Source organism: Tubulanus polymorphus, chromosome 8 (assembly GCF_964204645.1).
Source record: "Tubulanus polymorphus chromosome 8, tnTubPoly1.2, whole genome shotgun sequence".
Lineage (NCBI taxonomy): Eukaryota > Metazoa > Nemertea > Palaeonemertea > Tubulaniformes > Tubulanidae > Tubulanus > Tubulanus polymorphus.
This window is the reverse complement of record NC_134032.1, coordinates 13394715-13412018: the sequence shown is the minus strand read 5'-3', so window position 1 is coordinate 13412018 and position 17304 is coordinate 13394715. Positions and strand designations below refer to the sequence as shown.

Here is a 17304-nt window from a genome sequence, read left to right as displayed (position 1 = left end):
TTATCATTATCCTATTGATTCAAATTTTCTGAATCAGTTGTAGTCGAAATGTTTTTGGTGAATAAAAACCTTGAAATACCTTGCAGTAGCAATTGTGATGTTAAAGGCTAGTACGGTAATCTTATTTTTTGGATAGCTCATTATAAGGCTAAAAATGATACCTTGTTTTCCTGATCGGCCAGCTGTCATTTTGTAAATAACAATGATATTTGTAATCAGTTGTTATAGTTAGCTTGATCATGATTTTAAAGCAATACCTATAAGGTAGATAGGCGGCTGGCCGGGTCAACTTTTAAGAGTAAAAATGTAAATCAGATTGATTCAACATTAAATCTTACGCTTTCCAGGGTAATTGGCCAGGTTTACCTCTGGTTTTAGTGCGGGGAGCCATGGACTCTTACAGTTTAGAGCCCATGGTTGTGGCCCATAGACATTTCCGTTTAGAGTCTATGGTTGGACCATGGATGTATAAACTCTAGTTTATAGTTTATGCGTCCATGGTTGGACTGTTTTTGAAATACAGTCCACGTGTTTGAGGAACTTACGTTATAATTCCTCGAGCACATACCTGGCATTTTGTATTTTTATTGTATGATAATAAATATGTTTGTTTGAAATTCTTTATTTTATTTGTTTAGTTAAATGGCTACTCTGAACTTTTTGAGTTGACCAGTCAGTGATTTTTTTTTATCTTGCAATCCACCTCTTTTTTCAACCCAATATTTCCACCAATATTGTCCAGAGACGAGGATGTGCGGAAAACATGATGATGTGATTATGCATCAATGGTAATACAGCTTAAGCCGGACACACAGACACTTAGTTGACCGGTTAGAAGCAAGTGTTTAGCTGCCGAAGAGTATTATGAAATCAGCAGTCTTTTTGGTTGTCACTATAGCCATCCGTCGACCAAACAGGCTTTCAACCTGGTGTGAGTCAAATTGCATTTTACATTCGATCAGGACCATAACAAATTATTTTTTTGGTATTATAAAAAAACTTCTTTTGCTTATCAAATAATTATTTCATTTGCAATTAAGTAAGCACGCATTGTGTTACGAGGGTTGACTTGAGTTTTTCGATCAATTTGACATTTCTCTTTGACATTGAATCATTGTACATTATGCTGTATGGAAAATAACACGCAATCAATTCAGCCCCGTACAGTGCTGCCACCTGGCGCATCACAGTGAATGTGTAACTACACGTGTTTTCGGCGTCGTGTTGCTAGGCGACGAGGTAGCGCTGACACCTATGTAAACAATAAATCTCACCCAGAATGCATCGCGTGTAGGTTTGAGATGAAAGTTCAACAACTAGTTGTGACACTACTGGACTGACACTGAGTATTATGAGATAGTGTGAATATATGGATAAAGCGAAGACAGCGATTCTTGTTGGATAATTTTTAGCGATACACTCTGCTCTTTTGTCGAAAGCGATATGGCCACAGATGCTGGTGGCGGTCCTCACGCGGCGGCGGGTATTTCAACCGAACACCAGCCGCAAAAAAACGGCGACGGCGTGAAAAGCGTTTGGATTTACAGGAACGGCGATAGTTTCTTTCAGGCGCGCCGGTTCGTTCTGAACCCGAAACAAGTGAGGACTTACGACTGTTTTCTGTCGCAACTGACCAAAACTCTCAACCCGTCGTTCGGATGCGTTCGCAAACTGTACACGCCCGTGGGCGGACACAGGGTGCCCCAGGATATCGGCACGTTACAGCCCGATAAACAGTATGTGGCCGCCGGCTTAGAACGATTTAAAAAATTAGCGTAAGTTGTTTCTTTTTTGTTAAAAGAAAAATGAAATATCAAGCATAATAGGGGTAAAAGTGCAGATCCGCACCTCTCGTGATTGACGCAATCTCTGAATGACAGAATCCAGGCTAAAATCTCTATAGGCTACTCTCTCTAGTGAAGATATCTTAAAATTAGCCATTGACAATGTACTGAATTGCTGATGACATTTTGAATCTTAAACAATGATATTTAAGTAATTGATTGAACCGTTTACGCAGAGAGGTGCGGATCTGCACTTTTACCCATAATAGGCTATATTGTGTCTTTTTATTAGCTCTATGACTAGGTGGTAGTCCTATATCAAAACATAGGCCTATCAATTTCTTCTCAACTCATTCATAGTCAATGTATACAGTCGGTTTGAAATTGGCTTAAATTTGGCCCTATTTAGTTGCTGCTATTGCTAGGGCCTTTTGGATGCTGTGCCTGTAATGATTCAGTGTGATGGCTTTTAAACCCATCCTGCCTTGTGATCGGCCCTGAGCTGAGGGGTGGGTCTAGGGTAGTTAAGTTAAGCTTCGTTACCTAACCTATAGGCCTAGGCCTAAATCAGATGGGGCTGTTTGTGAAAATATCTGATTGTGAGACTAAACCACAGACAGGTTACTGACTATAGGTCTACGGAGGACATAGCGGCCGTATTTAGACTATAGGAGTAGGATCCTCAAATAATCCATGTTGGATGATGAGTTGGGATGGGTCTAAAAGCCTAAAAGGGACATCCCGGAGTTTGTGTAGTACCAGAGCCTTCCTGGTGGAGGTGATCCGTTACTACGCTCAAGGTGTCCCCAGCAACTGAACATAGGCGCTAATGAGTTGAGTGTGTTAATGGTCAGGAGTGGTGAATTTCCCAAGTAGGCTAATGACCACCAGTGCCAGCATTTCTTGGTCATTTTATTTCAGTTCTTGTGTCACAGTCTAGTAGGTCTAAATTAAAGAAATTTACATGTAGCCTATTTGGCTATAGAGCAGAACTATGTATTAGCCTAATAGTAGTTATGAGTTATTGCCTTTAGGTCTTGTCTGTACATACAGGGTACAGAGAATGTCGTCCTTTAAAAACAACTGCTTTTATTTCAAATATTTGTTTATTCTCATTGGTTAATTGTTCGATATGCGAGACCTTATCAAAATGCAAAAAACTAGGGTTTCTTTTTCAGGCATTTCTTTGGATAACCACTGTGCGTCAAATCTCTGTTCCTTAGAAAAAAAGATCTGCTGTAAAAGTATACCTTTAAGTCAAATTTAACTACTACGGCTTAACAACCATGCAGCCAGTTCGATAGTTCTGCTGGTCAGAAACCGACAGCAATGTCAACATAACCAACTAGGCCAATTATGCCTATTGTTTTTTTTTTCTTATGTTTCTTGTGGAATCCTTCCACCCATCTTCACAGTTTATTCAAAGATGGGTGGATAGATTCTACTGGAAATGTAAGAAAAAAAAATCATAGGCCTCTAGCAGATGATTGAATTGATAATATTGTGGGTTTCTCTTAATGAAGGCCAATGTGTTTTTATCTTAAAATCAGAAATGGACTGATTTTGTTAACTAACATTTGTGGAACAGGGTCCGAAGGGTCCTGCTGGTTTAATTAATTTGTGTCCCCCATCAATCAAAAAGCCCCTCCTCGGAAGCCCAGAGATAATTTACTTTGTACAATCTATATGGCGATCAGATGTATGCTTTTGATAGCAATTTGACTAATGGTGTGGCTATATGTTCGCTAACCTTTTAGGCAAACTGCGAAAAGCTTTGAGCAAACTTCGAAATGAATTTACGAACAAAAGGATTTAACGCGATGTATTAACACTATCACGCGATACATCGAAATTCTGTTTACATTTAATAAAGACGAAATCAATTTACGTCCTTTCAGTTTGAACACGGTCGACCGTAGTTTGATCTGGGATTGATTTTAATTAAATATCGCACTAATTGACCGATGTCCAGTCGTACGTGATGTTATGGCGTGTAACCGTAGAAACCAATTGAACATCCGGTCATTGTCTTATGACAGCGACGCGGTATCTTCATTAACCACACACCGCGGTACGCAAAATGATGTTAATATTCAATAACCTCCCGTACCGTGGTGCCTAGGTATCAGTGGTTTCAATAAGAGCCAGGTCCCAGACCCCAGGTCCGTCTGTCGTTTGTAAAGGACCCGCCTGTTTTTTCAAACCAGCTTTCGTTTCAGGGACTGTGACATATTATGGGACCCTCCAGTTTTTCAAAGGGACCTGACTTGTTAATTTCTTATTGAAAACACTGGGTATATTCGAACGGTGGTTACTTTTTAGCAACGTTTCAGCAACTGACCCCTGTTAGGGTCCCTACAATGCCTTGATTCCTTAAAAACTCTTTCAAAATGGAAAATCTTTCAAACGTATGCTTGAAACTACTTCGTTTTGAGCAAAATGCCCAAGCTCTTTCAAATTTTCATGTACATGTACTGTAAGTTTGAATATTGGAATTTTAATTCTAAAATAGACTACACTATGTACAATGTTTGTCGTAGGGCCTGGTGTATAATTCTATCAGAAATTTATTGAATTGCTGTGATATTATTTTTTGTAGATATTTGAATATTCACAGTCCAGTCTTTCCAAAACTTCCGAAAACACACAAACTACAAGAGGTAAGCCAATTTTCGATGCATTGTTCTTATCTTTACGGTTAAAGTCAGGTTATAGCGTTTGAACAAGAAAGTTACACAGTACTTTATCATTGGTTCAATTGTCAGTTCACAATGGATCGTAGTGTGAAGAAGCCATGTTTTCAGTTATAAAGTGTATTTTTAGTGTCAGAAGTGAAAGTCATCACTTGGTCACAGTTATCAATGAGAATATTCTTCAGATCGAGTTCAAGATTGAAATCAGTTTTGTGTTTAGACAAGAAATGCATATCGTCAGATCAATGTTATTCCACCATCTCTGACAATAGGCTTTCAAAATTCAAGCATTCAGCTTTAGGTTGACTGCTTCGACATTGGCTGAGAATGTACATGATATGTAGGCAATATAGATTTGGAGTTGAATATGACGCCTCTGTTTTGTTCCCAGCAGATGTGGCGAGTTTAGGGACATATGCCTGCACTAAATAAGGCAAAATAAGACAATAATATCCTCCATGGAAACTCTGTTTACCATTAACAACTATCTTACTGTTTAGTCTTAGTAAATGAGACTGAATAAAAAGCGCCGGTATTGGCCTACTTCTTAAAGATTATCCATTTCTAATCGGATCCGATTTAATCCAGCTCCAGTTTAAGTGTCTTTTTGTTATATATAATCGCTCTTCAAAAAACTCCCACAATAAAAAATACATTAAAGACTCAAGCGATTTGGGGTTCAGCATTATTGTATGCTGCGGTTATGTACTGATGAGTCGCCTGCATATTAATCGGGTTTTCTATTTGACAAGTGGCACGAGGAGGGAACCTCTCGCTAAGAAACAGCCCCATAGTTTAATCTGGGAATTATTTTGGTCAAAGATCAGGGAAATACTTAGGAAATTTCGGGTATATCTAGATCTATAAGAACCGTATACTCGGAGAATAAAGGGAAACCCTAGACGAGGGGAGGGGTTAATCAGTGGGTGTATTGTTAAGGAGAGTCATGCAGACTCTTAATTCCATATTGTGTAAACTATTATTCTTTCCTATCGACAAGTTGTATTCGTAAACTCATTAATGAGGTGTTTCAATCAATAACCGATGAAAATGATAGAGAAATGTCGTCTAATGATCAGAACTGCACGATATCATTGATCACTGATTGAACTTAGGTATGGGTGAATGGGTTCAGGAACTGCTATCACTGAGCTAGTCAAAATTGCATTTTCAACTATAGTGAATCCATGTTATTGATTCATCCAATATTGGGTTTTTACTCCAGTTTTTCGTATAGATTTCACCGATTCATAGTCTGAACAGAAAAGTTTATTCTAGATTTTAATTGAATTATTCAAGCGAATTCAAACGAGATGCTTTACTGAATAATTTACCAATAATTTACTGAATGAAATTTTTTTAATACAATTTTTTTGACGAAATTGAAGTAAATTTGCGGCGGCAACATGATACTAGAACCTATCAAAATCGGCAATTGGACGCGGCATGCAGAAATTGCTTCCAATGTTTATTACCCCTCTCCCACTCTACCATTCACTGCGATTTCATACTGAAAACTGAAAACTGTCGCCAGTTTCTATTGAAACAAGCGAAGTCAAATTTCACAAATTGTTTTAACAAGCGTTGAACTGGTTGTCGCACTTAGACACTAAACTGTTTGCTTTACTAATTCAATGCTTATAGCACATATTGAACCAGTGACATTGAAAACCTAGTATCTGCTAAATATGCTTTATCAAACGCAAATTTATATGACCTATGAATGAAATTTGTGTAAGTGTTTAACAAACTCTGAACTTGTTCAAGGTCGGATTAACATTTGATAAAGATAGATTAACTTTGATCAGTCGATACAAAAATCAGTCTGAATTTGACTCTGGACCCAGTTCCACGGGTGCTTGGGTTCCACAGTTCGGTTGTGTGGGTTTGATTTGACTTGGACCCATTTCTACAGCTGTGTTGAATTTAACTCTGGGTCCAGTTCCACAGTTGTGTATCCAGTTCCACAATAGTGTGGGTTTCAGTTGACTCTAAACCCAGTTCCACAGTTGTTTAGTTTCTCTGGATCCAGTTCCACAGTTGTGTGGGTTTGATTTGATGACTCTGGATCCAGTTCCACAGTTGTGTGAGTTTAATTTGACTCTAAACCCAGTTCCACAGTTGTGTGGGTTTAATTTCGACTATGGGCCCAGATCCATAATTGTGTGGTTTTGTTTTGACCCTGGACCCAGTTCCACAGTTGTGTGGGTTTAAATTTGACTTTACCCAATTCTAATTCATTTCACTTTTTGATGTATCCTAATTGGAGTGAAAATCTGTGTAAGTGTGAAACCGCGACGTTGCACCTGTTCAAAATTCGGTCAAACACTTGTTACCAAAACACGGAAACTTGATCTCATATTCACGACAATTACAACAGTTTTTTATTCAGAGATATTCAACGCTATGTTCGTGACACTGACACAGCGTTGACTGGTTCTGATTCAAATACAGAGAATATAACGAACTCCCGTGTCACGCTTGTCACGCGGCTCCCGTGTCACGCTTGTCACGCGGCTATTCATTCCAAACAAAAAGGAAATTTAAGTGCATTTTCGACAGGAATTAAATCGGTTTGTTTTATTTCGTGTTCGACACATGTATGGGGGGAACAACCACCGGGTTAGGCCTTGTAGAATTTTAGGTGTTTATGGACAGCCTTTACCCCCCCCCCCCGCCCCCGGCTGATCCAATACGAAGTGTTTGGTCAATTCCTGTTGTTAAATATGGAAGAGGAGAAAATTATCAAGATAAAGAGCTATTATTGGCCAACACAGAGACGATTTGCCTGGGCCAAATTGACACCGATCAGGCTCGCGCCAAATTTGGCCAAATAATCCTCTAATTAGGATCTTATCATTTAAAAACTGTTAGCCTCGAGTATCACTTGTTATGATCTAATCATTGTAAACAATTAGAAAGTATAGTGATTATGATGGTTGCTTGAAGGGTCAGTGAACTATAGACCTATTATGTCATTTAACCCTGGACCCACAACCGCAGTTGTGAGTTAAGATTTGACTCATTGAAAATGAACTTATTTTAACTCAGAGTTCACTCTAACTCAGAACTGTGGAACTGGATCCTTGGAATTCTATTTGTCGCTGTGGTTATAGTTGGTAGTGGAATCTGATGTAAATCTTGCACAGTGTCCATATTATCTATCTTGGAAAAAGAAAATATACATCAAATCTTCAAGGGCATGTGAAAGCAAGATTGTTTAAAAATCGCCATTTCATGATAATGCTTTTAGATAAGCTCGTTATTACATTCTTTCTGATCTCTAATGTGTAGAATACTATTCCTCGTGATTTAATCCATTCTATAGGCTATATATCGCTTTAGTATTTAAATACGTATTTACAATTCTTCCTGCTTTCAGATAAATGATGTCCCCGATGAGGTAATAATCTTGCACTCTTGTTTGTAGCACACTGTCCACAACATCACCTGTAAAACCATCGTCTTTAGAACTGAGGTTTGGAGAAGCACTCTCGTCTGCTAACCCCGACCATTAGTAGTCAGATCGGAAATGGACTCTAAAACATAAAAAAGAAAAGAATTACCCGGTGTTGTTTTAGAGTCTCTGGTTTGGAGAGCCATGTCCGAAGCACTCTGCAGACTCCTGTCTTTAGCACTACTCTGCAGTACTTTGTTACACTTGTGTCTGCCATCCACTGTCTCTGTAGCACTCCGTTTGCAGAACCACATTAAGTAACTGCAAACCTCTGTCTTAAAGCACCTTCCGCAAACATCTGTCTTAAAGCACCTTCTGCAAACCTATGTCTTAAAGCACCTTCTGCAAATCCAAAAGGTCTTAAACACTCTATTTTCAGCTGTAGCACTCATTTCTACCATTACCTATCACATACCTGTTTGTGTTGCTGTGCAATATCTTTGTCCGCATGTATGTTTGTAGCACTAAGTTCTAAACCTTGTCTTGTTTCCAGGAATTTTTCGACTTCTGTTTTGATAAATTTTTGTTTCACTTGATTGGAGACTCGAGTTGACACGGAAACATGAAAACATCAACATGTGATGGTCATTCTATTATCGATGTGAAGATCGAATATCTAACAAAAATTTCGTAGAGTAGCCGTGTTAACCAGGTTCAAAATAAGTAACGAGACGAGGACGCACGAGCTTTCGCTTCTAATGAATAGAGGCTTCATCACTCATTCACCCGATGAAGCTTCTATATATTAGAAACGAAAGCTCGTGCGTCAAATAAACCGTCAACCTGAATACAATACTACTCGTCTCGTTACTTATTAACAAAAATTTCTTAATGATACAATAATGTTATCAATTGACTTTCATTTACCCCTGTCTCTGTTTCTGTGCGAAATATTCATTTTCCGTTGGAAAATATTTTGATTTTCAGACAGATTTCGATGCCTCCGTTTTAACGGACGGCCAACATTCAATCACTAAGGAGGTGCGTGTTTTGCATGCGTTTTTACTGAAACAGAAATCACAATAAATGACGATACCGAAATGTTTTAAATGCCCCTATAGGCCTGTACAACAGAATTGTAAGCACTTCGCGAGGATTCAAATATTTCTCGGAATAAGAAATCAATCGCTCTGTTTAACATTTCACTGTCCGTGAGTTCTTGCGATATGCGACTGATAAAACAGGAATTCCCTTATTTCAAGCTATTTATTTAAAAAAAGGAACTCTGAATGAGACTCAAAAGAAAGATAGTAGCGACATTTCGACGCGACTGCCTGAGCCTTTTAAATCAAAAGAATTCAGTTGAAACGTCAACACTCTCTTAGTGTTACTGCATATAATTGTGGGTCTTTTCTTCGATTGAATTATAGACTGTCACTCAATTCACAGATTGCTTGTTCAACCACTTCGATACAGTTGTGCAAGAAGTTATCAAAGAGAATTTATTCTTAATTTCTATGACTTGCTTTTCCCCCTATTTGTTTCCCCTTGGTCTGAAATATTATATTGGAGTCAAATATGATGATTTGAGTTGCACTGCAGCACCGTGAGTTCCACCGCTTTTGGTTGGTTTTGACTGTTGAGAGTTTTAGGAGTTTCACATGATATTTCAATGTATTTCACTTGTGTATCACATGTTTATAGTGGACGAGTTGCAATATTTTACTCTGAGTGATTGTGATAAGCTTTCAGCACCATACGAACTATTTATAGAAATGTTTAGATATCCGCGATCCAGTTGCATAGTTGTGAATTATTGTTAATTCTGTGTTAAAATTAGCACATTTTCAAAGAGTGAACTCTGAATTAAATCTCAGAACGTTGGAACTTGGTATCATTGTGTTGGACCCTTGTCGAGGATTTATCTACTCTTTCGATTGCTAAGAGTCTCATGATGCGGTCGGGTTCAAATAGGCCTACTTGATGAGGGAGGATGGGTCTCATAGGGCAGTCTCATGATGCCATCAGATTCAAATCCCTGTGAGGGTGGATGTGTCTACTAGGGCAGGGGTTTGTACTGTGACAGTCTCATGATGCCATCAGATTCAAATCCCTGTTAGGGAGGATGTGTCAACTAGGGTAGGGGTTTGTACTGTGACAGAGTCTCATGATGCCATCAGGTTCAAACCCCTGCTGATGGAGGATGTATCTACTAGGGTAGGGGTTTGTACTGTGACAGAGTCTCATGATGCCATCAGATTCAAATCCCTGCTGAGGGAGGATGTATCTACTAGGGTAGGGGTTTGTACTGTGACAGAGGCTCATGATGTCATCAGATTCAAATCCCTGCTAAGAGAGGATGTATCTCTACTTGGGCAGGGGTTTGTACTGTGACAGAGTCTCCTAATGTTATCAGGTTCAAATCCTTGATTTTGATAGCAGTGTTGAAATTCTTCCCTAACGGGAACACATCTTCATGAGGACAATCGAAAAGGCTCTTACAATTTATAATTTAGTTGATAATAATAGAGGTTTATATGACAACAATAATTTACACGTTTTACGCTACTGCGTGTTCTGGGTTATTAAGTTGTCCAATTCCTCACAACTATGTATAATACCTATAATACATACATAAACTCACTGTCATTTCTATAAACAAGTCACCGTGTTATATCAGAAATTCATAAAAACTATTTTTGGTTCTGGTAATAGGATTAAAGATATGTGTGTGTGTGTGTACTGAGTGTGTGCGTACTGAGTGTATTGTGTTACACTGTGACGGTGAATAGTTTCGAAACGTGGAATATCTTCTTTCAGGCAAGAATAAACATTAGGCATTTCGTACATAGTGAAATTGTCCAGAATGATTTTCAAACGTGTATTTCATACCAGTTCAGGATTTTTTTTAGAATTTCTATAATTCAGTTGCAAAGTCGAGGCTTTGTTTCCAAGATCAGTCTAAGCCCTTCTTGATTTTATTGCCAATCTAACGACTTCAGTGATTTAAGATAAAGAGTGTGACTTGAAACCGTTCGGCTGTGCCCAGGATTCCAACCATTAGGAAAGGAAACAAACTTGAATTCAAAAAGCCACACAGCGGTTACTGAATCAGTCAGCGGCATGAAAGTAGGAAGAAAAGGGACGGGCACTTGTGATGGGATGGTCAGTGGTTATTGATCACTGGTATGGGAGGGTCAGGGATTATTGATCACTGATATGGGATGGTAAGAATGGACAGGTCAATGATTGAGCGATGACCAGTGGTATGATGCGGTCAGTTATTATATGACTGGTCAGTTATGGGGTGACCACTTGTTATGGGATGGTCAATGGTTATTATGGGACTGTTCAGTTGCAGGGATTTATCAGTTTTATTGGATGGTAGGAATGGAATGGTTAGTAAATAAGTGATGACCAGTGGTATGATGTGGTCAGTTATTATAGGACTGGTCAGTTATGGGGTGACCACTTGTCATGGGATGGTCAATAGTTGTTAAGGGACTGGTCAGTTGAAGAGATTTATGAGTGATATGGGATGGTAAGAATGGAATGGTCAATAATTAAGCGATGACCAGTGGTATGATGTCAGTTATTGACTGGTCAGTTACGGAGTGACCACTTGTTATGGGATGGTCAGTGGTTGTTACGGGACTGGGTAGTTGAAGGGATTGATCACCTATATGGGATGGTAAGAATGGTATGGTCAGTGATCAAGCAATGACCAGTGGTATGATGTGGTCAGTTGTTATGGGACTTGTCAGTTGTTGTGAGGTGGCCGATTGCTTTGAATGGTCAGTTACCATGGGATGAAGGCCGGTTGTGATTTCACTGTGTGCTGGTTACTACAAACACTATATTTATTATGGTGTTATGGTATATCTGATTATATCCTGCACAGCCATTGTCTATATATGGACAGTAAAATGCACTTTATCATTCATGACGATTAATTATTCACTATCAATCAATTCAATTGCTAAATCTCCATGCGCATTATTTTTATAAGTATGAATATTTAATACTATTGGGACAGAGTTATAGTATTCCTGAAGAGAGTGTTATCACCAGAATGCTTCTTACTAGGAAACTAGACAGATAGTATTCCCCATGGTCGAGTAAACAACACTAGTTCTAGGAATTTTAGTTTGATTCCACTTATTTTCATATATTTCTGAAACATTGATAGGGGCAGTAGATGGGCCAACTGAAATGTATTTTTGAGTGACGACCCGGTTTTGAACTTGAAAATACTTGCTGAAAATATAAGTACTTGGAGCAAGTATTTATATTTATTTTGCAAATTTGCATAATTTGTGACGAAGCCCATAGATATTTTGCGCGCTTATTGATGGTCAATTTTCTGCCATAATTTTCAATGAATTCTATTTATCACTGATTGAATACTGATAACAAAGTTACTGATTTCGGAAAACTCAATATATATAGCGGTATGAACTACATGTTGCGTAGTATGATATCGGAAGCCACCGGACTCCTGTGTTTATTAATAAGTTGTCTGAGAAAATACTAATGAAGTTTAACTTATTTTGGGGAACTCAATATATATTGCAGTATGAACGACATCCGTGATGATATCATGATATTAGAAGCTACGCCTGTCTCACACCAGACCCTTGTGTTTATTAATAAGTATAAGTTGTCTGAGAAAATACTAATGAAGTTTAACTTATTTTGGGGAACTCAATATATATTGCAGTATGAACGACATCCGTGATGATATCATATGATATTAGAAGCCACGCCTGTCTCATACCAGACCCTTGTGTTTATAAATACGTTGTTTGGGAAAATAGTAATATAGTTACTTATTTTGGGGGACTCAATATGTATTGCAGTATGAACGACATCCGTGATGATATCATATGATATTAGAAGCCACGCCTGTCTCACACCGGACTCCTGTGTTTATTAATACGTTGTTTGGGAAAATACTAATAAAGTTACTTATTTTGGGGAACTCAATATATATCGCATTATGAACTACATTACGTGATATGATATATGATGATATGATATCGGAAGCCACACCTGTCTCACGTTCCCTTGCGCTTATTAATGAATTGTTAAAATGCTATTCCAATGAGATCCGATCCGTGTCCTGAAATTGTAAGCGGATGAATCGCCCGCCGGGGGGATGATGTAGGACGACACAGAGACCAGTAATTAACTCTAAATTGATTAGTTATTGCGTTCATTGTCTACGTCTAATATGAAACTGAATACGACATTTCTCTTCGCTTTTATCAATGAATTGAATCTCCTGATGCATGTACAGATACATATCCTAGATACCCTAGAATCATAATTCCTCTGTTGTTCTCGACGACAATTGAAATATGATGTTAACAATAATGGCCGCCCGCGGTTGCTGTAGGCGACGGATTAGTTTCAAACGCGTACCCTGCCCCCCCGGTATTTAATCGTTGCGCAAGGCATCTCCCTCGACGCTGCGAGCTCTCGATCTTAGACAGAAAATTTACAGATATCAAGATTCGTAAATCCGCCCCGAACTGGGAATATATACTTCGTTTAAGGATTTATTATACTGGCGAAAAATTTGATTTCATACCAGGTTAACGCAAATCTGGTAAAATCTATAGAGAATCCCAAAGTAATAACGAAAAAATAATATAAAGTCCAAAAATGTATCCTTGAGCTAGTAGTTCATCCAACATTTCGACTATAATATTCTAATACCGGCATAATGACTATTAGAATACGGTCGAAACGTGTAATAAACTACTAGCTCGTGGAAACATTTTTGGACTTGATTATTATTCTTTCGTCATCCGTTATTGTAGGATTCTAGATATTTGCGATAACAATCGACGATTAAGATCCTCTTCGACTCTTCTCATAAAAGTTGATCGCTCTCGAGCAGAAGGTTCTTCGTCGTCGGGGAATTTCGTATAGGTTCGAATTATGATTGATGTTTTTTCCATGCAATGAAACGTTAAATATTACGGATTAGACGTCACTAGTTACAACTCGAGAGAGAAAAACAATAGTTGACACGTAACGTGTGGCGACACGGAACAACGGAAATCTTTTCTAAATGGAATAATGATTAGCGACTTGTTTTTATTTCGTTGTGAAGTCGTTTAATTGACAATGGTGCACTACAAATACGTTGAACCCCTGGTAAGATGAATAGCTGTGATTATAGTTAAATCATGCGTCTCTACTGAGTCCATGGTTCAGGGTCCGATCTAAGCACTTGTCCGATTGCTAGGGACAAGTATATTGTCATCAGGGCAAGTAGGTTATCATTATCACTTGTCCCCCGGGCTAGTGTAATTTTATGTCACAAAGATTTTTATCCCACTCGATACAACGGATGATAGTGCCACCAATCGGACTGCCTGTGTAGGGCAAGTAGCTTTTGGAGGGGCAAGCAAAATTTCAGATATGCTTGCCCCCGGGCAAGTGGCTCTCACTTCTTAGATCGGGCCCACATGAACATGGTCTTGAGTTTAAAGTCACACAATTCGAACCGCGTCTGATCAGATCAGCTTATTCTGTAAACCTGATAGAAGCGGCCGATAGAGAATTTATAACCCTGAATTGCTATTTCTAAACTGGAATAAGTATACAATTGTAACCTGCCAACGTGGACCTGGGTCCAGACTCAAACGTGCGCACAACTGTGGAACTGGGTCCAGAGTCAAATTAATTCTACACAACTGTGGAACTGGGTCCAGAGTCAAATTAATTCAACACAACTGTATAGCTTGATCCAGAGTCATCCAAATTCAACTCACACAACTGTGGAACTGGATCCATAGACATATAAAATCAACACAACTGTGTGGAACTGGGCACCAAGTCATATCAAACCCACACAACTGTGAAACAACAAATGCCATGATAATAGATACTAATGCACTGTACAGTGCTAAAAGTAGAAACCGCCAACTAATACAAACAACAAAAATAGTAGGCAATAAATTTCTATCGCCACTGGCTAATCCTTCCATTAGTTTTTATTATTACCATGGATACTTATTGTCTAAACTACATTAGGATTTTTTCCTATATTTTTCAGATAACACCTGTGAAGCATAGTCGAATTCAAGCATCTGGTAGAATACGCAAATTGAAAAATGAATCTTGTACTATATTGTAAGTTTACAGTTTACAGTTCAGTTTATTCAATGTCACACGGGGAGTTATTGCTGTATCACAAACATGTTCTACTCTCTACCCTTACAGTGCTGGCCATTATTTTTTATTCTAAATTACTGATGAAATAATTTTGAAATTTTGGAAAATTGCAATTTTTAGTGTATACTGCAGGGGCGGATCCAGGGCCCTATCTCAAGGGGTACCGAATTGTATAAGGGCACTCACTATTATGGGTGAGGGCACTATGTCAAACCACGGCAAAAAAGGTCACTTAACATTAGTTTTCAGGGGCACTTACTATGCCAAATCATGCCAAAATGAGGACACTTTTACATCACATCTTTGTATTTAGGAGCATCTCCAAGGGGTACAGACAAAGCTCGACCGTATTCCAGAACCCTCGGAACCCCACTGAATCGCCTCTGATACTCTATGTATTTCTAGTGTATACTCTATGTATTTCTAGTGTATACTCCATGTATTTCTAGTGTATTCTCTATATATTTCTAGTGTATACTCTATGTATTTCTAGTGTATACTCTGTGTATTTCTAGTGTATACTCTATGTATTTCTAGTGTATACTCTATGTATTTCTAGTGTATACTCCATGTATTTCTAGTGTATTCTCTATATATTTCTAGTGTATACTCTATGTATTTCTAGTGTATACTCTATGTATTTCTAGTGTATACCCTATGTATTTCTAGTGTATACTCTATATATTTCTAGTGTATACTCTATGTATTTCTAGTGTATACTCTGTGTATTTCTAGTGTATACTCCATGTATTTCTAGTGTATACCCTATGTATTTCTAGTGTATACTCTATATATTTCTAGTGTATACTCTATGTATTTCTAGTGTATACTCTGTGTATTTCTAGTGTATACTCCATGTATTTCTAGTGTATACCCTATGTATTTCTAGTGTATACTCTATATATTTCTAGTGTATACTCCATGTATTTCTAGTGTATACCCTATGTATTTTTAGTGTATACCCTATGTATTTCTAGTGTATTCTCTGTATTTCTAGTGTATACTCCATGTATTTCTAGCGTATACTCTATGTATTTCTAGCGTATTCTCTATGTATTTCTAGTGTATACTCTATGTATTTCTAGTGTATACTCTATGTATTTTCAGTGTATACTCCATGTATTTCTAGTGTATACTCTATGTATTTCTAGTGTATACTCTATGTATTTCTAGTGTATACTCTATGTATTTTCAGTGTATATACTAATGGCGACACGCTGCGTCACGCGTCCCGTATTTTGCTACAAGAACGAGAACGACACTCGTGGGAGTCGATATTCTCAGCCGTTTCTGAACGCGTCAGTTTACGAACTGGCGCTATCCACGGGTACGTATATCAACACTTATCAAATTATAATTACTACCCGGCCCAAAAACTGTAAAATGTTATGTACATGGTAACTTTTAGGCTAGTAATGATTGGTTGAGGAATAGTTAGTTCCAATTACAAACTCTCCACCGGCTGCTTGTTCTATCCGAATCCAGATTCAAATACAGATTATATGATCCCGAATCCGCATAGACCAATTGAAACCTGCCTTAATTTGGCTTGAAAGGATTTAAGATAAATGTACAGGATGGAGTCTACTGTATACAACATGGTGGTGAATTGAATGGAATATTTAATCATGTTGAATGATTGTCTTGAAATGACATTTTCGCGTGTAAAAATAACATTTAAACTCCATCATTGACTCTAAATTATAGATAAACACCGGCTGCAAAAGCTCACTGATTGTTTTTCGATCTTAAAATAGGTATTGTCCTATTGATTTGATGTCAGCTAGTGCCTAGAACAAAATGGGGGTTCGATTTTGAAATCGGCAATCAACCGATCAGTTGAATTTATTTAGATATATTGATTTATATTTTACGACTTTTTTCGCAGGCTTTACACAGTAGATGGCGAACTGGTGACGAACTGCTCAGTTTTAAAAAATGGCGAATGTTACGTCGCCGTCGGCAAGGAACAATTTCGACCGTTGCCGTACGGACAACCGATGAAACCGATCAACACATCGCCGCGGATTGATAGGAAGTACGTCAGGCGATCCGATCCTCTTCCTTATGTCTATTTCAAAGTTACTTGCGAAACCGTCAGTTTTAGTAATCACAGGCGTTTTGGAAGCAATTTTTGATTGCTGCCAAATACCGATTTGGACAAGTTCTAAATATTGCCGCGGCGAATTTACTTAATTTCTTCAAAAACGTGGTATTCGACGAAAAAAAAAACGTCATTCAG

At 38.2% G+C, this 17304-nt stretch overlaps 1 protein-coding gene across 4 annotated transcripts in view; it reads left to right on the top strand.

Moving 5' to 3' along the window:
• The first annotated feature begins 1336 nt into the window (after positions 1-1336).
• Positions 1337-17304, top strand: part of LOC141910172 (doublecortin domain-containing protein 2C-like) — a 30128-nt gene continuing 14160 nt past the window's right edge. For all 4 annotated transcript variants that reach the window (XM_074800901.1, XM_074800900.1, XM_074800899.1 and 1 more), the window contains exons 1-5: positions 1337-1775; positions 4384-4444; positions 14944-15020; positions 16258-16389; positions 16951-17100. In XM_074800901.1, coding sequence (XP_074657002.1) covers positions 1444-1775; positions 4384-4444; positions 14944-15020; positions 16258-16389; positions 16951-17100 — 752 coding nt within the window. In that variant the 5' untranslated portion in view covers positions 1337-1443. The remainder of the gene's footprint in view (positions 1776-4383; positions 4445-14943; positions 15021-16257; positions 16390-16950; positions 17101-17304) is intronic.